Below are 21,438 nucleotides of genomic sequence, written 5' to 3'. Positions count from 1 at the left end.
ACCCAGATCAACATATTTACCACTTCTTGTTTACCTGAATAATAATTCAGTTAATGAGTTCATACACAGAGAATAATGAAATTTAAAAAAAATTAAACAAAAGGCAATCAGATTAAGCAGAAATGAACTCAATTTCGGACAAGGTCAAGTCCAGCAAACACTGTTACATTATAATAACATGTAATGAAATATAAAAAATTTAAAACTATAAGACGAACAATTTAATTAAATATACATAACAGTATGTCTTGTTCAGCTGTGTGTTCAAAAGGTACTCCCTGCCATGTCAGAGCTGGACTGGAATGTTGTCGCTTCTTCTTCAACGTTGCATTTGGCCCCATTGGCACTTTACAGACTTGATGGAAACACCTGGCAATAGCCACTTTTGGGATTGCTTGGGTCATTGACCAAAGCTGCTCACCATACCATGGCCTGTCCTTTGATGGCTTTGGCCAATTTACACTAATGTGTCCCATGTCTGTGATCCACATAGCTTGACCTCGTCATACCCTTTCCTTCCAGGTGACCCTGTGTGGGTCACTGATGCTTTTGGAGAAAGAATAAAGGCAGTTTGGAGGCAAACAGCTCAGGAACCCACACGGTGCCAGTGTGAAGTTATGTTAATCAGCCTCAGTACAGGAGATCTTCTTTAGTTGCATGTGCACCAACATCAATCCCTTGAAAGAAATCGTACAGAATGGTAAGAAACCAAATTTTTAGCTTACTGGATCTCCGTATTCCCTCAGCACAGGGGTGGGGATGATCCCAGTCATTTCGGCTGGGCTTTGGGCTTCGTTCATCAACAGCCCCTTTGTATTTCCTTTCTCTCCCCTCTTCAATGCTGCACCATCTAATCTGAAGAAGGATGCCTTTTTAATACTGGAGATACGGTTGCTCATAAATATTTTTTTATACAAGATGGTGGAGCTTGTGCAAAGACCACAGTCCTTGGGGTTTTAATCAAGGCTGTTTCTTATTTGGAAAGCAAGCAGCAAGTTGAGACCCATCATTGACTTGAATCGCCTTAACCATCTGATTGCTTCTCCAAAATTCAAGATGGTGAGATCAATCTGCCTCTTCCTTTGATGGGACAAGTTTGCCAAAGGTCATAATCTGACCGATGCATATTTTCACTTCTATTTCTTCCATCCATGTCATGAAATGTTTCAGTTTTGCTTACTGAGACACAGTTGGTCAGTTTAGAGCTCTCCTCTTGGGTTTCAAGATCAGCCCTTGGGCTATTACCAAGATTATAGGTGGCATTGTCACCCTGTTCCAATCGACATCATCTTCAATGATGGCAGCATACCTGGACGACTCGCTCCAGAAACATTTGGTAAATTCTATCCTAACCCAAGGCAGGAATGATCTTTTCTTCCTTTTAGATGATCTGGTCTTTCTAGTGAACCAGGAAAAGTCGGATCTCTCTCCACCCCCGACTTTTGTCCATCTGGGCATGAAATTTTTAACCAAATGGAATCTGGTGTGAATTCTTGTGTCTGTGTGATCAGAATTGTCGAACTCGCCAAGTCTGTTTCAAACAGGACTTGGACTTAAGCAAGAGAGATGTTTTGCAGCCCCTCAGTTTATTCAATACAGCAGCAGACTTGATCCTGCTTGACCGTTGTTTTATGCACCCCTTACAAATAACGATATGAGCACAGTGGCACCCCTTTTCAAGTCCACTCAATCAATCAGTCATGATCACAACTGATATTTGATCATTCCAGTGTCAGTGGCACAGCCCATGTTTGGTAACTGTGGGAACCATGCTGGAGAAGCCCCAAGCAGAGCTAAGGATATGTCCCAACACTTCTACACACGGTTTGGGTGCCCACCTGTTGCTAGACCTCACTACCGTGAGCAGCATGTGGGAGCCAGGGAAAGGCCTCTACATATCAGCATCCTTGAAATGAAGGCCATCATCAGTGCCTTTCACTTCTAAAAGATCAACTCTGAGGCAAAATGGTCGTCATTAGGTCCAACAGTTCTGTGGTGGTGACCTATTTCCTCAAACGGAGGTACCAACTCACCTGACCTGTGTGTTCTGATTTGGCAGTTTCTACGTCAGTGCAACAATGTACATTTCAACATGCAGTTCTTTCACATTCCCAGCATACTCGATGTCTTGGCCAACACACTATCCAGAAGAGGGCAAATCCTTCATGTGGAATGGTCTCTCCATTAATCAGTCTTCACTCAGATTTTTGCACTTTGATTTGTGCCAAGGGGAGGTAATGGGCAAGAGTTATTGCACCTTGTCTATTAAAATAGACAGGAAAAGATGACTTTTAGTAGGGCTGGATTCGTGAGGTAGCAGGCTAATATTCCTAATGTAATGTAATTGGGTAAATATTCTCAGAGAAATATAATTTACTTAAAAATTTGCTGTCTGTGCAGATAAAGTGTGTGATGTTTACTTTGAAAGGGTGGTATTGTTCTTTCATGTGACTGCCATAAGGGAAAACTCATCATTGTGATGTCTGTCTTTCAGTACATCTGTCCCTGCTTTGTCCCTGCATGATGACTTGAGTTCTTCACTATCTACTATTACCAAACTTTGCAAATAGCATGCATTTTGGATAAAGAAAAAGTCTTTTGATATTGGGGTCAAATGGTTATGGGTAAAGGTTAGTGTGACTAAAAGAACAAAACCTTTTGCACAATACATTGGTTCTATCACACTGAACTGGCTTACACTTCATTAAGGACCAGACATATAAGTTTTGAGGTCAAAAGGTCTAATGTATAAGTTGCTGTGAGTGAAAGAAGAAAAATAGTTTCCGCATAATAAAATTAATTCTGCATCACAGACATGAATGAAAACTTGGTAGATGGCATGCACTTAGGGTAAGGAAGAAGCCCTTTGATTTGGGGGTAAAAGGTCAGTGGTTATGGTAACTGTGGTTTTTACGTAATAACTTTGGTTCTAGACCACATACCCTGACCAGAGTTTGCAGAGGGCTTACACTTAAGGTGTAGAAGAAACTTTTGGAATTTTTGGTCGATAGATCAAAGGCCCAAAAGCAAAATTATTCTGAGCTATTTTATTATCTCAACTTTAACCTGTTCAGCAGTTTTTGTTTGTGTGTATTGACTGATGGCATTTTGGGGATCAAGATTTTCCATTAGATAGGGCTATTATAATTGTTGTATATACAGCTTTCCCTTTAGATGGAGCTATACTAATTGTTGTATATACAGCCTTCCCATTAGATAGGGCTATTATAATTGTTGTATATACAGCTTTCCCATTAGATAGGGCTATTATAATTTTTGTATATACAGCTTTCCCATTAGATAGGGCTATTATAATTTTTGTTTATACAGCTTTCCCATTAGATAGGGCTATTATAATTGTTGTATATAAAGAAAGTTTAAACTTTGATTTACAGCTCTCCCTCATTATAATGTGGTAGTTGCGGTCTATAGGACCAGATAGTGTGAGCCATAATCATGAGAAAAATGAATGGACCAGATCTTCATTCAAACGAAAATGTGTATATTTTGCATTTAATGGTTAGGCTTTTACTATTTCATTCAGAATATCCTATTGGTTCAAAACTGTTAATGCCATGCCAGATTTTGCGAAAACATCATAGTGAGAATGAAAACTCATGCAAGAGATATGGTTTAAAGAATACCAAATATGATTTGAGTAGCACACCTGAGGTTGACAGAGATGATGAATAATTATCCTTTAATTTACCTTAATTAAAACTTATACTTTTTTGTCATCTTTTGCCATTGTTTACCCACTCATTTGTTTGCTTTCATTGTCTGAGGTGACCCAAATAATTTGTCTATGCAGCCTAAACTTTGAAATGACCTTTAAAATTTCTAGAAAGTGGCCCTATGGCTATGAAAGTTGAACAGGTAATTGAAGTGATGTACATGTAATATAGGTTTTTTTGATCTGCACTAAATTTTTGCAAATGATCTTTGATATTTTATGAGTACACAAAGGGGCATTTACCGTCCACTTCTTCACAATACATTTTACCAGCGACAAATTATGCAAAGACAACAGAATTGCACAGATAGGGTCAATAAAAGTATATATGGTAGATTTTAGGGTCAATTAACTTAAAAATATACATGGTAGATTTTAGGAAAGAAAATAGCAATGCATGACACTTAGATATGAAGACTATTACCAGGCTGTCAGGAGTCTGGTAGAATGAGACTGTTATGTGCACAAATTGTAGGAAGGCCAATCAGTAATTCCAGCAATATTTACAGGTTACAAATTGTGGCTGTACCCAGAATCACCAATAAGATACTGAAGTGTCTAAATTTTCCTAATTTTGTTCTCAATTTTGATTTATTGCTCCATTTCAGTATCATTAATTTCAGTGGCAGTAATAGATGTTTGTAATAATTACTGGTCCCTTTCTGTTACTGATCCCATAAATATTTAATATTTAGTATTCTGATTCAGCTTTCATTACCGAGGATTGACCCCGAGTCTGTCATGAGTCCTGTCAACATCCAGAACACACTCAGTCACTACTACTTCCTCTTCATTGGAAGCATGTCTGCCTCTGTCACTGGAGACAGATACCTGGAGAAGACCTCAATATACCAACAGTAAGTCACATTTGTTTGTTTGACAGTCACATATCTGCCTCTGTCACTGGAGACAGATATACCTGGAGAAGACCTCAATATACCAACAGTAAGTCACATTTGTTTGTTTGACAGTCACATATCTGCCTCTGTCACTGGAGACAGATATACCTGGAGAAGACCTCAATATACCAACAGTAAGTCACATTTGTTTGTTTGACAGTCACATATCTGCCTCTGTCACTGGAGACATATACCTGGAGAAGACCTCAGTATACCAACAGTAAGTCACATTTGTTTGTTTGACAGTCACATATCTGCCTCTGTCACCCGAGACAGATATACCTGGAGAAGACCTCAATATACCAACAGTAAGTCACATTTGTTTGTTTGACAGTCACATATCTGCCTCTGTCACTGGAGACAGATATACCTGGAGAAGACCTCAATATACCAACAGTAAGTCACATTTGTTTGTTTGACAGTCACATATCTGCCTCTGTCACTGGAGACATATACCTGGAGAAGACCTCAATATACCAACAGTAAGTCACATTTGTTTGTTTGACAGTCACATATCTGCCTCTGTCACTGGAGACAGATATACCTGGAGAAGACCTCAATATACCAACAGTAAGTCACATTTGTTTGTTTGACAGTCACATATCTGCCTCTGTCACTGGAGACAGATATACCTGGAGAAGACCTCAATATACCAACAGTAAGTCACATTTGTTTGTTTGACAGTCACATATCTGCCTCTGTCACTGGAGACATATACCTGGAGAAGACCTCAGTATACCAACAGTAAGTCACATTTGTTTGTTTGACAGTCACATATCTGCCTCTGTCACCCGAGACAGATATACCTGGAGAAGACCTCAATATACCAACAGTAAGTCACATTTGTTTGTTTGACAGTCACATATCTGCCTCTGTCACTGGAGACAGATATACCTGGAGAAGACCTCAATATACCAACAGTAAGTCACATTTGTTTGTTTGACAGTCACATATCTGCCTCTGTCACCCAAGACAGATATACCTGGAGAAGACCTCAATATACCAACAGTAAGTCACATTTGTTTGTTTGACAGTCACATATCTGCCTCTGTCACCCGAGACAGATATACCTGGAGAAGACCTCAATATACCAACAGTAAGTCACATTTGTTTGTTTGACAGTCACATATCTGCCTCTGTCACTGGAGACAGATATACCTGGAGAAGACCTCAATATACCAACAGTAAGTCACATTTGTTTGTTTGACAGTCACATATCTACCTCTGTCACCCAAGACAGATATACCTGGAGAAGACCTCAATATACCAACAGTAAGTCACATTTGTTTGTTTGACAGTCACATATCTGCCTCTGTCACCCGAGACAGATACCTGGAGAAAACCTCAATATACCAACAGTAAGTCACATTTGTTTGTTTGACAGTCACATATTACAGAAGGTGTGTGGATAGTTCATGATATGGTCTTAATATATTGCACAATTGTGAACTCTTCATCTGACATTTTGAATATTTTGTCCTTGAGTGCCATGGCTACAAAATCTTTCCTGTATCTGATATGTCATTCCACAGGAGTTTTCTTGAAAGTAAACAGTCTAAATGAAGTTTTGGATTCAGATTTGCCAAAGAAATTGCATGTGTGTAACTTGTGATTTATAGTATTTGAAAATGCAAAAAAGGAAGTAATGTACATAACTACACATTTCTTTTCTGAATATATTACCCAATCATACACCATTAAGAGAACTACTACCACTTTGCAAATCCAGCCCTCCCACATAGAGCTTTTAGCTAAAAAGAGCTAAGTTAACCTGTCCATCTAGGTGGTGATCAGGCAGAGTGTCGGACATTCTAAAGTGGTGTCATCAGCAACAAATCCAAGTGCAAGTTTGTTGTATTCCTGGACATCTAGATGCAGTAGCAGATTCTTTTCCCCAGGACAATCAGTTTTTACAGATGGAATGGTCCCTTGGTTTTCACTCAGATATGAATCTGATAGGACCAACCATTGGTCGATCTGTTTGCAACAGGGTGGAAGTCCAAGCTTCCAACCTTCATTGCACCACTCCCAGATCCAAAAGCCTGGGCAGTCAAAGCACTTTCCATAGATTGGAATGGCTTGGATGTATATGCCTACCCTCCAACACCTTTGATTCCAAAGGTGATACAAAAGCAAGACAATGAGCGTTGCCTCATTCTCGTTGTAGCACTCAGATGGGAAGAGTCGTGTGATCAATGACCTCATTAATCTAAGTGGACATTCCATGGAAAATAGAGAATTTCATTCATTTGCTCAAACAAACACACTCAGCCCAGACCTGCTAAACCAGCACAGCTGGATCATATTAAACAGCCTTCAGAAAGAAACAGTTCTTTCAAACAGTCATGGAGAGAATCAGTCAAGCAAGAAGGCACTACAGTCTGAAAGCATTTGAAGGCAATTAGAAAATTTGTACACAGAGGTATACACAAGAACACATTCAACTACAGGCATCTATACCTGAAATAGCAAACATCATTCTTTTGCTCTTCTATGAGAGGAAGTTAGCACCAGACATAGTCATAGGTTACTGCTCCATTATCACTGACACTTTTTGTCATCATGGAAGTGAGGATATCTGACAAACCAAAGAATTATCCTGTTTCCTCTCCAACTTTGATTATACGTGGTCACGAATGTTGGCTCTGTACCCAAAGTGGAACCTTTCATCACAAAGAACAGGCTTCTGTCCATGTATAACAAGACCATGGTAAGGGGCCCTGAGTGGCCGAGTGGTCTAAAGTGCTCACCATTCCGGATCACTGCCATCTCACCTCTGTCTGCGTCGGTTCAAGTCTCAGGCTTGGCTAACGTGGGTATGTGAGAAAGCCTGCCAGTAGCTTCTCGTGAGTCGGTGGTTCTTCCCAGGGTTTTCCAGGGTTCTTCCTCCACCAGTTATACTGGCCGCCATGTATAGCCTATCTTGTGCTGAAAAATAGCATTAAACCCTATAACAACAACAACAACAAGACTTTGGTACTGAAATCATTGCCTGCCCTGGGCACTTGCACTCAAGCCCACCTACAGGATCCAGTAAAAACCTTGAAGTGGTATTTAAAAAGACTGAGCCCATGCATCAAGAGAGATTATTCCTATTTTTACCTCTCAAACAGGTACTGGATGATACAAGTGCACAGACCTGTTCATCATGGGTTATTCACTCTGCATATCAAGATATAACTCGACTCAGATGAATTTGTTATGCTTTCTGGCTCACAATGTTAGAGCAGTTGCTAGAAGGATCACCTTTGACCGGAATTGTTCTCTAAATGATATCCATGCCAATGGATGGAGACCCGAGCCACATTCTGCAGTTTTTACCTCAGAGATCTTTCATCCCAAAGGGCTCAGCTAATGGGACCTATAGGCATGGTGCAACAGGTCACCTTTCCAGGTCATTTGACAGCTTTATAAGATGTGGCTTCATGACTTGATTTGTGGGAGAAGAAAATTTTTCCCTTTTCAAAGCTGCTTCATGGCAGATGAAGTTTTCTTCAGTCAGGTTACCTAGAAATTTGTCTCACAAACCTTAGGGGACAGGAAAAAGCATCTCGGGGGTAAGGGATGTATCTCCCTCGACCTCTTACCTATTCTCACTAGATATTATGATTGGGAATTTCTTTGCAAATACATACCCAATCATCATTCATATACTCCATCCCAGCCTCCTTGCAGTTACATCCATATAGAGAGCATGCCTTACACTCCATTAGTAACTGAGATATTCATGGGTTTTGCTGCCAATCCCTCTATGAAGGACAGCCACCTAGGTGGGCAGATAACTTTTAGCTTTTTTTAGCTAAAAGTTCTATCTGGGAATGCTGGATTTGTGAGGTGGTAGAAGTTCTCCTAAGGTATTATGATTGGGGAGGTATTTACAAAGAAACATATTTTACTATAAACAATTAGTTTCATATTTTATTTGTTCATATTTTAGGATCAGTATTACATTTCTTTAAATTTATTTAATGTGATATAAAGCTGTAAGCTAGTAGGTTTCCTGTCAGACTAGTAGTGTTCATAATGTCACTAATCTGTCTGCTAGTAAAGTTTTCGTTATGGTCAGTCAGTACTTTGTGGGAAGGACTAATGAAGATTCAGAGGGACTAGTAAATTTTTTAATCTAATCGTCCTTCTGGCTACAAAAAAATTGATGTTAAAATCTTGCCTGATAATGTTCGTTGTATTTTATCTTGCATATTTAAGCCTTTACAATGGAAAGATTATTTGTACATTTAATTTTTCTAGCTGAATTCATGATACATTATCTGCATGTGAACATTTATTTTTTTTGCAGTATGGTTGAACTTGTGTATCGTGGTCATGGCTGTTATAGACATTTGACTTTTCTGTAGAGGGTAATAAAATTGGTCAACCTTTGAGATGAAGGATGGCATGAAAGTTAGAATTAGCAAAAGAAGAATGAAGCAATATAGTACACCCTCTTGATAATGTTATTCATGGAAAAGTGACCCATGTAATATGTAAGGGAACCTTAGTTTGAGGGATGTTCCAACAAAGCTGTGTCGTAACAGGGAATTAAATAGTTTCAAATCATGTTATGATCTGTTCTTGTTTGCCACAAGTGAAATAATTAAAGGAGCAATCAGAAAGCAACTTCACACATTTAAATGGGATGTATGACAATGTCTGCATGAGTGAAACTCTTGTGCTGAGGGCCTTATAGTGTAGGACTGCTGTATTTAGAATTTTGAGAAAAGAAACAGACCATAAGTGTATTTTTATTTATTATATTATTTAAACCAATCAAATAAATTCTTGATATTTAAAGCATGAAGGATAAGGATATATGCCAATCAAACTATTATGTACAGAAACTGTATGTATTTTGAGCTACTGATAGTAATCATGGAGTAAGTGTCTGCTATTTCCAAAACTGTATTGAATGGGAAAATTTGATAGCACGAGTTCCTCTGAATATGATGAGCTGGTGATCATGATTGAGAGGTCCTCATGATTGAGAGGTGACCACAAATAACATTTACGCATTTTACTCAGATATCAAGGCATTGAAAAATGAAAAACACACAAAGCTCGTGGAGTTTGTTTATATTCATGTTTGTTTATTTCAGTCTCCTGGCAGTGGTTACTTCCACCACACAGGACAGCTACATTAAACTGATTGTATCCTGTCTGTCTTACACCAAGGATGGTAATGCTAGAGCCATATTATCAAAAGCTCTCTGTGGATCATCAGAGGTGAGCATTTGTCTAATGATTGTGTCAGCTTTTTTTGTTTCAAGAATTTTTTTTTGTAATTGTGAATTGTCTTGTATGATCATTTCTTAGATAAAATAATTTAAAAAGCTGTTTATTCTTTGCATCACTTCATAATAGATGTATATGTGACTTATTAACAAAGCAGTTTATTATTTGTAATGCTAATGGAAATTAATAAAATATGTGCATATTTATATTACACCAACACAAAGATGGGGCTGGGAAATATTGGGTTATTTTTTATGTTAAATACAATATTTGTTTACTGTTGCTGTAAAAGATATGGACTAATTAAGCTTGTTAGTATATATCTTCATGTACATTAACCACTATGCTCTCAATTATAACTTCTTGGAATTGAGAATTATAAAATATACTTTGGATTTTGCATAAATGACTTTCATTGTATTTGAAGTGACTCATTATGTTTGAAAGAGAAATAAAAAGAATATGAAAGCCCTGTAATTACAGAAAATTTAATCTGTGCAGATATGTAGCTGTGTATTTTTTCCTGAATATGAAAGCCCTGTAATTACAGGAAATTTATTCTGTGCAGATATGTAGCTGTGTATTTTTTCCTGAATATGAAAGCCCTGTAATTACAGGAAATTTATTCTGTGCAGATATGTAGCTGTGTATTTTTTCCTTAATATGAAAGCCCTGTAATTACAGGAAATTTATTCTGTGCAGATATGTAGCTGTGTATTTTTTCCTGAATATGAAAGCCCTGTAATTACAGAAAATTTATTCTGTGCAGATATGTAGCTGTGTATTTTTTTCTGATTTTCCAGAGTGCCAGACTATACACCACAAAGTTGATGAGAGTGTTGCTGAGGGCGAAGTCTCTTGGCTTCCAGACATGGGGTATCGAATTTTTGGTGACTCAGTTATATGATCAAAGTCGAGCTGTTGCCATGACGGCACTCAGTGTGCTGGAGGAAGCATGTGAAGTTGCTGTAAGTTTGGTAACAAACATCGCTAAATGTTAAGGCTACCAAAGTCTCAAAGTGGTTCATGTTAAGTCTACTCAGACCTCATAATGGTTCATGTTAAGTCTTTCAGGACTCTTCATGGATCATCCTTAATCTTTCAGGACTCTTAATGGATCATGTTAAGTCTTTCAGGACTCTTAATGGTTCATGTTATGTCTTTCAGGACTCTTAATGGTTCATGTTAAGTCTTTCAGGACTCTTAATGGATCATGTTAAGTCTTTCAGGACTCTTAATGGTTCATGTTAAGTCTTTCAGGACTCTTAATGGATCATGTTAAGTCTTTCAGGACTTTTAATGGTTCATGTTAAGTCTTTCAGGACTCTTAATGGATCATGTTAAATCTTTCAGACCTTATAATGGTTCATGTTAAGTCTTTCAGGACTCTTAATGGTTCATGTTAAGTCTTTCAGGACTCTTAATGGTTCATGTTAAGTCTTTCAGGACTCTTAATGGATCATGTTAAGTCTTTCAGGACTCTTAATGGATCATGTTAAGTCTTTCAGGACTCTTAATGGATCATGTTAAATCTTTCAGATCTCATACTGGTTCATGTTAAGTATACTCAAACCTCATAATGGTTCTGTACTGAGTTTTATTCAGGACCTTAAATTACCAGGACTTGTATCTGATCTAATAAACTTAACAAAAATGTTCAACTTTACTTCAATAATTTCATGCACCGCTCCAGTGGCCTAGTGGTTAGAGCATCTTGCCTCGGATGCAGGAGGTCTTGGGTTCAATCCCCGGCCAAGTCATATCAAAGAATTACAAAAATGGTACTAACAGCTGCCTCGCTTGGCACTCAGCATTAAGAGGTTAGTGTTAGGACTGGTTGGCCTGGTGTCAGGATAATGTGACTGGGTGGGACATCATGCTACATGTCTGCGACATGATGCCCAAGCGCTATGTATCACTATAAACTGCCACACTGCAGAGATCATAGTGATTTGACTGAAAAATTGTTAAAGCTGTGTTAAAAATCCAAATCACACACACTCACACATGGATATATTGTAATAATTTGAATATATTCTATATAGTGTCCTTAGACCTGATATTTGTGTCACAAATTTTGTAACAAAACTTACTTTTTTCAGATGTCACCTACAGAATTTAGTAACTTTAAGTACAAGTAGATTTGCTGCAGTGCATTTAGTATAAGCTCAATTTGTAATTTGTGCATGATCATTTCGTCTTTTTTTTTGCAGGACAATCTCTATTCTCTAGTAAAACTACGGCCATCATTCCTCCAATTGGGCGAGAAAGGGGTGTTAATTCTATGCAGATTCATGTCCATTCCCAAAGGGTTCAAGTTTCTTATGGATGCCAATTACACAATGACAGAACTTACGAAATGGCACCAGGTAATTAAATATGAATATTTTGTATATGGCTGGTAAAGCATTTTAGACATGGTTTATTTTATTTGCTTTTTAAATTTTATTACCAGATTGCTGTGTATTTACTTTCATTTTAGGGCACTGTATGTCCAGGTGGTCTAAGGTGCTCACTTTTGCAGATCACTATCATGAGACCTTTGTCCAAATGGGTTCAAGTCTCGGATTAATTAATGTGGGTATATTTGAAAGTCGGATAGTAGTTTCCTATGTGTTGGTGCTTCTTCCTGGGATATTCCTGGGCTCTTCCTTCAACAAATATACTGACTGCCTTGCAAGTCATTAAAACCCACAAAACAAAAACAGTATCACTTAATTTTCATGGTTTACCGATTTTTGTGCATTTTGTGATTGTTCAGACAAATGGGACCTTTCCTAAATCCATGTTGAGTCTGAGAAACCCTTTCCCAAATCCATGTTGAGCCTAATGGACCCTTTGCCAAATCCATGTTGATTCTAATGGATCCTTTCCCAAATCCATGTTGAGTCTAATGGACCTTTCCCAAATCCATGTTGAGTCTGAGAGACCCTTTGCCAAATCCATGTTGAGCCTAATGGACCCTTTCCCAAATCCATGTTGAGTCTAATGGACCCTTTCACAAATCCATGTTGAGTCTAATAGATCCTTTCCCAAATCCATGTTTAGTTTAATGGACCCTTTCCCAAATCCATGTTGAGTCTGAGAGACCCTTTCTTAAATCCATGTTTAGTCTAATGGACCCTTTCCCAAATCCATGTTTGAGTCTGATACCCTTTTTTAAATCCCTGTTAAGTCTGACAGACCCTTTCCCAAATCCATGTTGAGTCTGGGAGACCCTTTCCCAAATCCATGTTGAGTCTAAGAGACCCTTTCTTAAATCCATGTTGAATCTAATTGACCCTTTCCCAAATCCATGGATTTAAGTACCCATGATATTGATATCCAAAAACATTCACTATTAATAAAAATAAGGATATCAGGCAACCAATGTCATTCACTCCTAATGGACATTCCCTATTATTTTAGGGCCTTGTCCCAAGTCTGTACACCACTGCCAAATAAATATGGTCTACACCAGGTGGTTGCAACCTAAAGCATGTGTGCCAACAGCGCCATGCCAGACTCTTTGGAAAGGCATGTGGTATGAGTTGTAGTTTTGTAGTTTATCTACTAAACATGATAATCAGATTAAAGGGTTGAATATGACTTAGCATTCTACAGTTGAGCTGACCTGGCAAAGCAGTTCTAAAGGCTATCGGTGCTTAGTTTACACAGATCCATATCGACAGTGGACACAGTTCTTTCACACAAGATCTTTGGAAAATTTTCTTTCTGAAATGTATTATCAGCTTGTAATCTTTTCTGAGTCCTTTAACATCACAAATATAACCCTCCCAAACAAAAAAAGTTAACCACTTCCATGTCGTGAACAATAAATGGATCAGCTCAGTAAACATAATGATTAACAGATGTACAAAGGTGAACAGATGATGTTTTGCCTGTTGTGGAGTTTTGTAACGATAGCATAAGTAAACTTTACAATAACTAAAGAATTAATTCATCTCGATAAAGCAAATAACTTATTAAAAGAGAAAAGACAGAAACCTCAGTCATCCTGGTCATTATATTTTGTTATTCCACAGAGTGTGTGTGTGTGATTGGATTTTTAACTTAGCTTTAACAATTTTTCAGTCATATTGCTATGATGTCTACTGTGTGACAGTTTATATAGATGTCTAGCACTGGGGCATCATGCTGCATACATGTAGCATGATGTCCCACCCAGTTACATTATCTTGACATCAGGACAACCAGTCCTAACACTAACCTCTTAATGCTGAGTGCCAAGCAAGGCAGCTGTTTGTATAATTTTTATAAGACTTTGGTATGACTTGGCTTGAGTTTGAACCTGTGACTTGCCACATCTGAGGTGGACTCTCTAAACACTTAAGCCACTGGACAATTCCACAGAGAAACATTTAATGAATTTATTAATCATCACACTACATTGAGATCTAATTATGTCATTATCAGCATTGTGCTGGATTTCACAACAGATAAATGATACAGACCTTTGGACTGATTATAATATGCATTCATGATTGATATCCTTTAAAGATATAATGGTTGATTGTAATAGGGACTTTGATTGTGGCACAATAGTGATGGTTTCACAAGTGCATAAGTTGGTTTACAGTCTTTGGCAGTCATCTTCAAGTCTTGCTACTCCTCTGGAATGGATGGTCATATTGACGTAGGGTTTTCACCAAAGGACTTTAAATGTCTGTCTAGTTGATCCTAAATGAAATAAGATAGCCACAGTGGCTAATTTGAAAATCTTGTTATTGCTCAAGAATATCAAATGGTTTCAACACTCAGCAGTTATAAAGAAGAAATGATGTTACTGTGAATTCTTGGAAATTCTTTTCAGTTAGTAGAGTTACAGTCCCATTGAGGAACTTAATTAAAGAATTTTTTGTTTGTTTTCCTCTTTGTTTTGAACAATCTGCATCTGGCCTTGGGACTCTACTCACGAGTCATGGCTACAAGGATGAAATAAGTGTTTATATCTGTTTTTACAAAATATGGTCATAGCAGTATTGAAAATTATTTTGCCAAAAAATCATGGTCATTTGTTGTGTTTGGCAGGTGATTAATCACACCAATGCATTTTTATAGTAAAATCAATGCATGCATGGCAATATGGTTGTGAATGAAAGGTGGTTGCTCATAGCATAGGTTGCTTATATCCAGTTTCAAATTTTGTATGTAATGAAAACATGGATGGGCCCAGAAATGAGGTGATCAGCTTTAGTATATAACTACCCTGCACTGTGCAACAAGTGTTGTGAACATCAAGTAGTTAGATTGTATGTTTGTTTGCTTTCTGTCCCCTGTTGATGAATGCTTGGATTTTCCAACAATATTAAACACCATACCATCAGATATATAGATAACCAGATTTGCTTTCACTCAGACATTTAGGTGGCTTCATGAATAAACAAAATGATATTCATTTCAGGAGGTTTCAAATACATTCCATCTCTGAGCAAGAAGTGATATCTTTCAATTGTCTTTTCCATTTTTTGTAAAAGTTAGGCACTATGTCAGTTTTTCACTGCCTACACAAGCATTCGAATGCATGTACTATGCATGTATGCAGTTTATGCCTTAAAAGGCATTTTGCAAGCCAATTGACCTTTCTAAAAAAGATTAACTGCATCAGTTTGATGCAACATTTGTATTCTGGCCTGCTATTGAGATCAGGATTTTATATCATTGCCAGGGGTCAGCTGAGGGTTGTGTTCCCATGAATATGTATACGTAGATGCATAGAGTATGTATATGTATATATGTATGCATAGATTATTATGTCTGTATGTATGCATTGAATATGTATGTGTATATATGTATGCATAGAGTATTATATCTATATTTTTATGCTTAGAATATGTATATGTATGATGTATGCATAGAGTTGAGTGGAACATCAGAATTAAATTGAATGTTACTGTATATACTTGCTTGCAAGTCAAATCCAACTGTTTGCAGCATAGATCCCGCATGATGTGCTGGCAGACCAGGGTCTCTGTCTTTTGTTCTACTGATACCTTCTAACAAGCTACATCGATCCAGATCTGCCTGTGCAGTATTCAGCTTTGCAAATCTGGGTGTGTGCAGTTTGCAATTAGATTAAACTTATAAGCAAGTATATACTGTAAATACATGCAGTTTGAAAATTAAATTATGAAAGGGAGTAGGTTGGGTTATTAAAGCAGTATTTGTGTCCATGTAAACTTGAAACAAGAGCAAGAGTAACCAAATAACTGTAAGACACTTTTGAATAAATGATCTTTTTTCATAATATTTTTATAGAAGTTAGCATTTTGTATACAGTAGGCTTCTTTGATTGACCTTCTATCCATCATAACTGACCTGCTTTCCCTCTTAGATCCTCTTCTGATCTTTTTCGTTCTTGCTGTGCCATGGATTCTTAGTGTTTTATTGAACAGAAGCTCGTTAGGTACGAGCATAGGAATCCTAAAGCATTAGTGGTAAGTTTGATACCTACCCAGGCCAGTGCAGACTGGTTTCCTCAGGGTTTCCATGGCAAAGGTGCTAACTTTTATATCCTAAAGCATTAGTGAGTGGTAGGTTTGATACCCACACCCAGGTCAGTGCAGATTGGCTTCCTCAGTGTTTCCTTGGGAAAGGTGCTAACTTTTATATCCTGGGCATGATATAACCAAATTTTGCATTAAAGTACCATTAAAACCAACAAAACATTATTTTCCATTAAAACCAACAAAACATTATTTTCTGAACAATATGAAAAGGACTAAGGTTCTACAAAACAGATTATGTTGATTCGATTTGTTATTTTCAAACTATGGAAAGAAAATTTCCCAGTGGTGCTGGTATTAGATATTTCATTTGAGTATTGTGTGACAGGTGTATGTATATAAAGGTGAAATGATAAAATAATGAAAACAAGTCTTAGATGTGTTGAGTAGAATATTTGGAGTTGATTTCTTTTTCATTGTTAACACAAATCTTGTTTGTGCGTTATTTAAGGGTGACTTCTCTTTGGCTGCATTTTGAATTCATGACTTTGATTACAACATCTGAATTATATTTATTACTATAGTTTTGTGTGATATTTATATATTCCAATAACCTATGACCTTCTTAAACACATTCTTTATTGCTTTTAGAAATTTAATACTAGATATGTGGACATTGTGGAGGAAATGCTGAATGAGGCTTTGACAACTTATGAGAAGAAGTACGAGGGGTCGTACACTCGTTGCTCCAGTAGAAAGTAAGTTCTTATATTTGAAATGTTCTGTCAACCATCATGATAGAAAGTTTACTAAACATTGGTATGAATAGTTTATGAAAAAGAAAATAGGTATCAAGTGGTAATCAACATAACCTACTGGAAATATATTTATCATTGTTACATTGTTTCAAAACAAGCTTTTATGAACATTGTATGCACATGTACAATTTAGGATATATATTTTTTGACAATATGCATGATAGGAGATTTTTAACCTGTATATTTATAATCCACAAATATAGGTACCACAATGTAGAAGAAAACCATAGGCAGTTTAATTGGTAATTTCCATCATTTAAAGCGGTCCTAGTTATAAATCAAATGCATACTTAAGGAAGAGAGAAGGGTATATTTGGTCTATGTAAGGTTCATGGGATCTGATTATGGGCTGCAAATGACTCCTTCGTTACCTGTTCCTTTAAAATACAGTAATTATGAATTTCAGTATATGCAGCCATTGCAGGAAGATCATGATAATTGTAATAGAATATGTAGTTTAATGCATTTTCACTGAACTGTAGAGCTTAACAATATGTAAGGAAAAGAAACATGAGATTTTGCAAGGGCAAGTGACTGATGTTCTGTTTAAATTTATTTTATACCAATTATTCTAGTGGATGAAAACTTTTTGAGCAGTCATGAATTTGATAAATTATGTATCCTTAGTAAGAAGTTTGTTTATTATCATTGTGTTATGAATTCATTCACCCATAATATGTTTCTATAATGAATGCAAAATAAACAGTACAGGATAAAAGAAAGCAAAACCTTTTTCTTCATACACTAGTTGACAAGATGTGGCTTTTTTAACAGTATAAAATGCAAATAAATAAAGTTGATATCTAGGACTCTTTCATGTCTTGTAGACTTAGGCAGCAGCATTTATGTGTGTAAACAGCTTTGTTTCTTTACAGCTTATGAAGATTCTTATAGATAATGAGTAGGTCATAACTTGGAAACTACTGATATTCCTACACTAAAATTTGATATACATCTCACTGGACACATGCTATATAACTATGTATGAGGTTGGGTGTTGCCCAGCACTCCCCCCTTAAACAAATGCACATACTTAAATAAGTGACCTTAACCCCTACCCAGGAGGCTCAAACATTGGGTTGGAGGTTAATATGGAGAAGTGTGGAGATATGTGTTTTACAAACACAGAATTGTTGTTAAAATGATTGCTTTTCCACTGAAAGCCCACTTTGATTGTTCAGCTTTATTTGCAGGTGGATGGGCAGTATTGATTACATTTAGTGTAATGGAGATTATGATAATGCACATAATATGTAGTGTAATCATTCTCTGTGCAATTTTAGGTTGATAGATTTGAGATCTGTTATAATAATCATGCATATGTTCTGACATTGTCACTGCGACATCTAGAGCACATATTTAACCACTCCATTTTTGTTGGTGTGTTTAATTTGCATGAGCATAGGATCAATGCATTGAAAACCACTCTATCCTATTTACATGTTAGTGGTGTGGGGCACCTGTGTTTGCATTGACCATTACATTGTTGTGTGTGGGCAGACATCTGTATTGGATATCATCCTACCTCAGACATCAGCAGCTTTTTAGAATGGTCCACTCAGTTGCAGAGTGCTGTTTGTCAAACCATATTTGTTTCTTTAATATAATCATCTTTGTACATACAGTACAAAACTAAAACTCATACCATGTGCCTTTCCAAAGAGTCTGGCATGCCACCATTGATACCTGTGCTGTATGTTGCTGACACCTGTTCTTATTTACATGCTGTATGTTGTTGACACCTGTTCAGTCTTATTTACATGCTGTGTGTTGCTGACACCTGTTCTATCTTATTTACATGCTGTATGTTGTTGACACCTATTTCATCTTATTTACATGCTGTATGTTGCTGACACCTGTTCCATCTTATTTACATGCTGTATGTTGCTGACACCTGTTCCATCTTATTTACATGCGGTATGTTGCTGACACTTGTTCTATTTTATTTACATGCTGTATGTTGTTGACACCTGTTCCATCTTATGTACACATGCTTTATGTTGCTGACACCTGTTACATCTTGTTCACATGCTGTATGTTGCTGACACATGTTCCATCTTTTTCACATGCTGTATGTTGCTGACACCTGTTCTATCTTATTTACATGCTGTATGTTGCTGACACCTGTTCTGTCTTATTCACATGCTGTATGTTGCTGACACCTGTTCTTTCTTATTCATATGCTGTATGTTGCTGACACCTGTTCTATCTTATTTACATGCTGTATCTTGCTGAAGCCTGTTTATCATATTTATATGCTTTTGGTAGGAGATACACCTGATTTCTCCTCTTTTTTATGTCACAACTATGATAGCAAAAGGCAGCATATTATTTTCCTGCTGTCCATCCAAAAGTCCATGTCTGTACATCCTTAAAAATGTCATACAGAATCCATTGTAGCTCAATAGCACAAATTATTAATCTTGGAGCAATGAAAGTTTGCACCCTTTGTCATGGTTACAGGTAGATGACATAATTAGATTTTCAGGGCCATTAAAGCAAATTTTCAGGGTTTTTTAATACATATTTTGTGAACTGGATGTAAACTGTTTTAGAAAACACTTTTAATCCAAATTAGTATGATTATATGTATTTGCCCAATGATAAACATGTGATTTATGGCTAGCATGCCCCAGTCTTTTAAAAATGGTAATAAAGATTTCAAATAATATAATTGGCAATAAGCTCATACCGTTTATAATTATCCAAAAAATTAACTCTTAATTGAATGCACATAGAATTGTTGATAGTTGAATGCAGCTGTAAAGTTGACATGCTGCATTTATAAAGACTACACAAATTATAGTTCCCTCCATGGTTTTAGAGCTTACAAAATTCATACAAACTACTCAAGTTGTAATTCCATCCATGGTTTTAGAGCTTAAAAAATTTATAAAGACTGCACAAGTCTTTATTTCATGCATGGTCTTGGATCTGATACAATTTTTACATGACTCAGAAGATGTGGGTCTGTTGCAGTACTGTTATAACTGACTGGTTTTCAGTATAGCAAATCATGGAGTGTTAGTTGCAGTAATATTATAACTGACTGGTTTTCAGTATAGCAAATCATGGAGTGTTAGTTGCAGTAATATTATAACTGACTGGTTTTCAGTATAGCAAATCATGGAGTGTTTATACCATGTTATCACATCATACCTTGAAAAGTGATATGAAACATAAGACTTTTGACAGGAAGAATTTAAGTCATTGCATATTTAACATTTTCATCAAATACTTTAGTGTGTGTAACATTGTAGAACAGCTGCTTTTTTATCTAATTGGTTCAAGCATGCACAACTCTGTCAATGGGTTCTTGACTTAATTCAAGCTACATTTTAATTATAACAACTGAACAGCTTATATGTTATTTCTTAAAGGTTCAGATTAATTGATGTCTAGAATTGCAAGTATTTGAATACTACAAAAGGACTAATTAGCTAAAGGCAAGATTAAAGTACAGCAAACCAAACAATAATTTATTTCTAAATTATTTTTTTAAAAGCCAGGTCTCTATATTTCTGTATGCAAATAAAGCACAAAACAAAGAAAAATGCACAAGTTTGATAGAAAACATGTTAAATGCAGAATTTAATATCGTGACCTCTGGAATGCAAGCTATTAACTTTTTATCATTTTCTCCATTTTATTTATTGTAGAAGAAGAAGAAAAGATGTCTTTGTTCCTGTCCATCTTTATGGAGAGTTGGTACAGCACAAAGAGGGCTACAACCTTTTAAGACAGCAGGTAATAGTCCATAAATTTGAAGATAAAAAAAGAATGTCTTCAACATTTTTCTTCAGACAGTAGGTCTCCCATTATATCTCATTTATATCTGAGAGGGATGGAGGGGGGATAAAGAGCAAGAGGATGTTCGTATATGGAAGGGAGTGGGAGGATGTTCATATATGGAAGGGAGTGGGAGGATGTTCATAATATGGAAGGGAGTGGGAGGATGTTCATATGTGGAAGAGAGTGGGAGGATGTTCATATATGGAAGGGAGTGGGAGATGATGTTAATATATATATTTCAAAGAGTATGTGTGTGTGTGTGATTTGGATTTTTAACATAGCTTTAACAACTTTGCAGTCATATCATTATGACGTCTGCAGTGTGGCAGTTTATAGTGATGTCTAGCACTGGGGCATCATGCCGCAGACATGTAGCATCATGTCCTACCCAGTCATTATCCTGACACCAGGCTGACCAGTCCTAACAATAACCTCTTAATGCTAAGCGCCTAGTGAGGCAGCTGTTTGTACCATTTTTATAAATCTTTGGTATGACTTGGCTGGGTTTCAAACCTGCATCT

At 36.8% G+C, this 21,438-nt stretch overlaps 1 protein-coding gene across 1 annotated transcript in view; it reads left to right on the top strand.

Moving 5' to 3' along the window:
• LOC149806858 (rapamycin-insensitive companion of mTOR-like) overlaps positions 1–21,438 on the top strand; it is a 154,298-nt gene that overhangs the window by 70,180 nt on the left and 62,680 nt on the right. Inside the window, exons 20-25 of the mRNA XM_089958719.1 lie at positions 4,442–4,590; positions 9,726–9,852; positions 10,665–10,829; positions 12,075–12,230; positions 16,959–17,065; positions 20,785–20,872. Of these exons, the coding sequence (XP_089814845.1) occupies positions 4,442–4,590; positions 9,726–9,852; positions 10,665–10,829; positions 12,075–12,230; positions 16,959–17,065; positions 20,785–20,872 (792 nt within the window). The remainder of the gene's footprint in view (positions 1–4,441; positions 4,591–9,725; positions 9,853–10,664; positions 10,830–12,074; positions 12,231–16,958; positions 17,066–20,784; positions 20,873–21,438) is intronic.

Source organism: Sinohyriopsis cumingii, chromosome 1 (genome assembly GCF_028554795.1).
Source record: "Sinohyriopsis cumingii isolate HCF-2022 chromosome 1, ASM2855479v2, whole genome shotgun sequence".
NCBI classification, from domain to species: domain Eukaryota; kingdom Metazoa; phylum Mollusca; class Bivalvia; order Unionida; family Unionidae; genus Sinohyriopsis; species Sinohyriopsis cumingii.
Note: the sequence above shows the minus strand (reverse complement) of the source record. Positions and strands in the feature narration are given on the sequence as shown.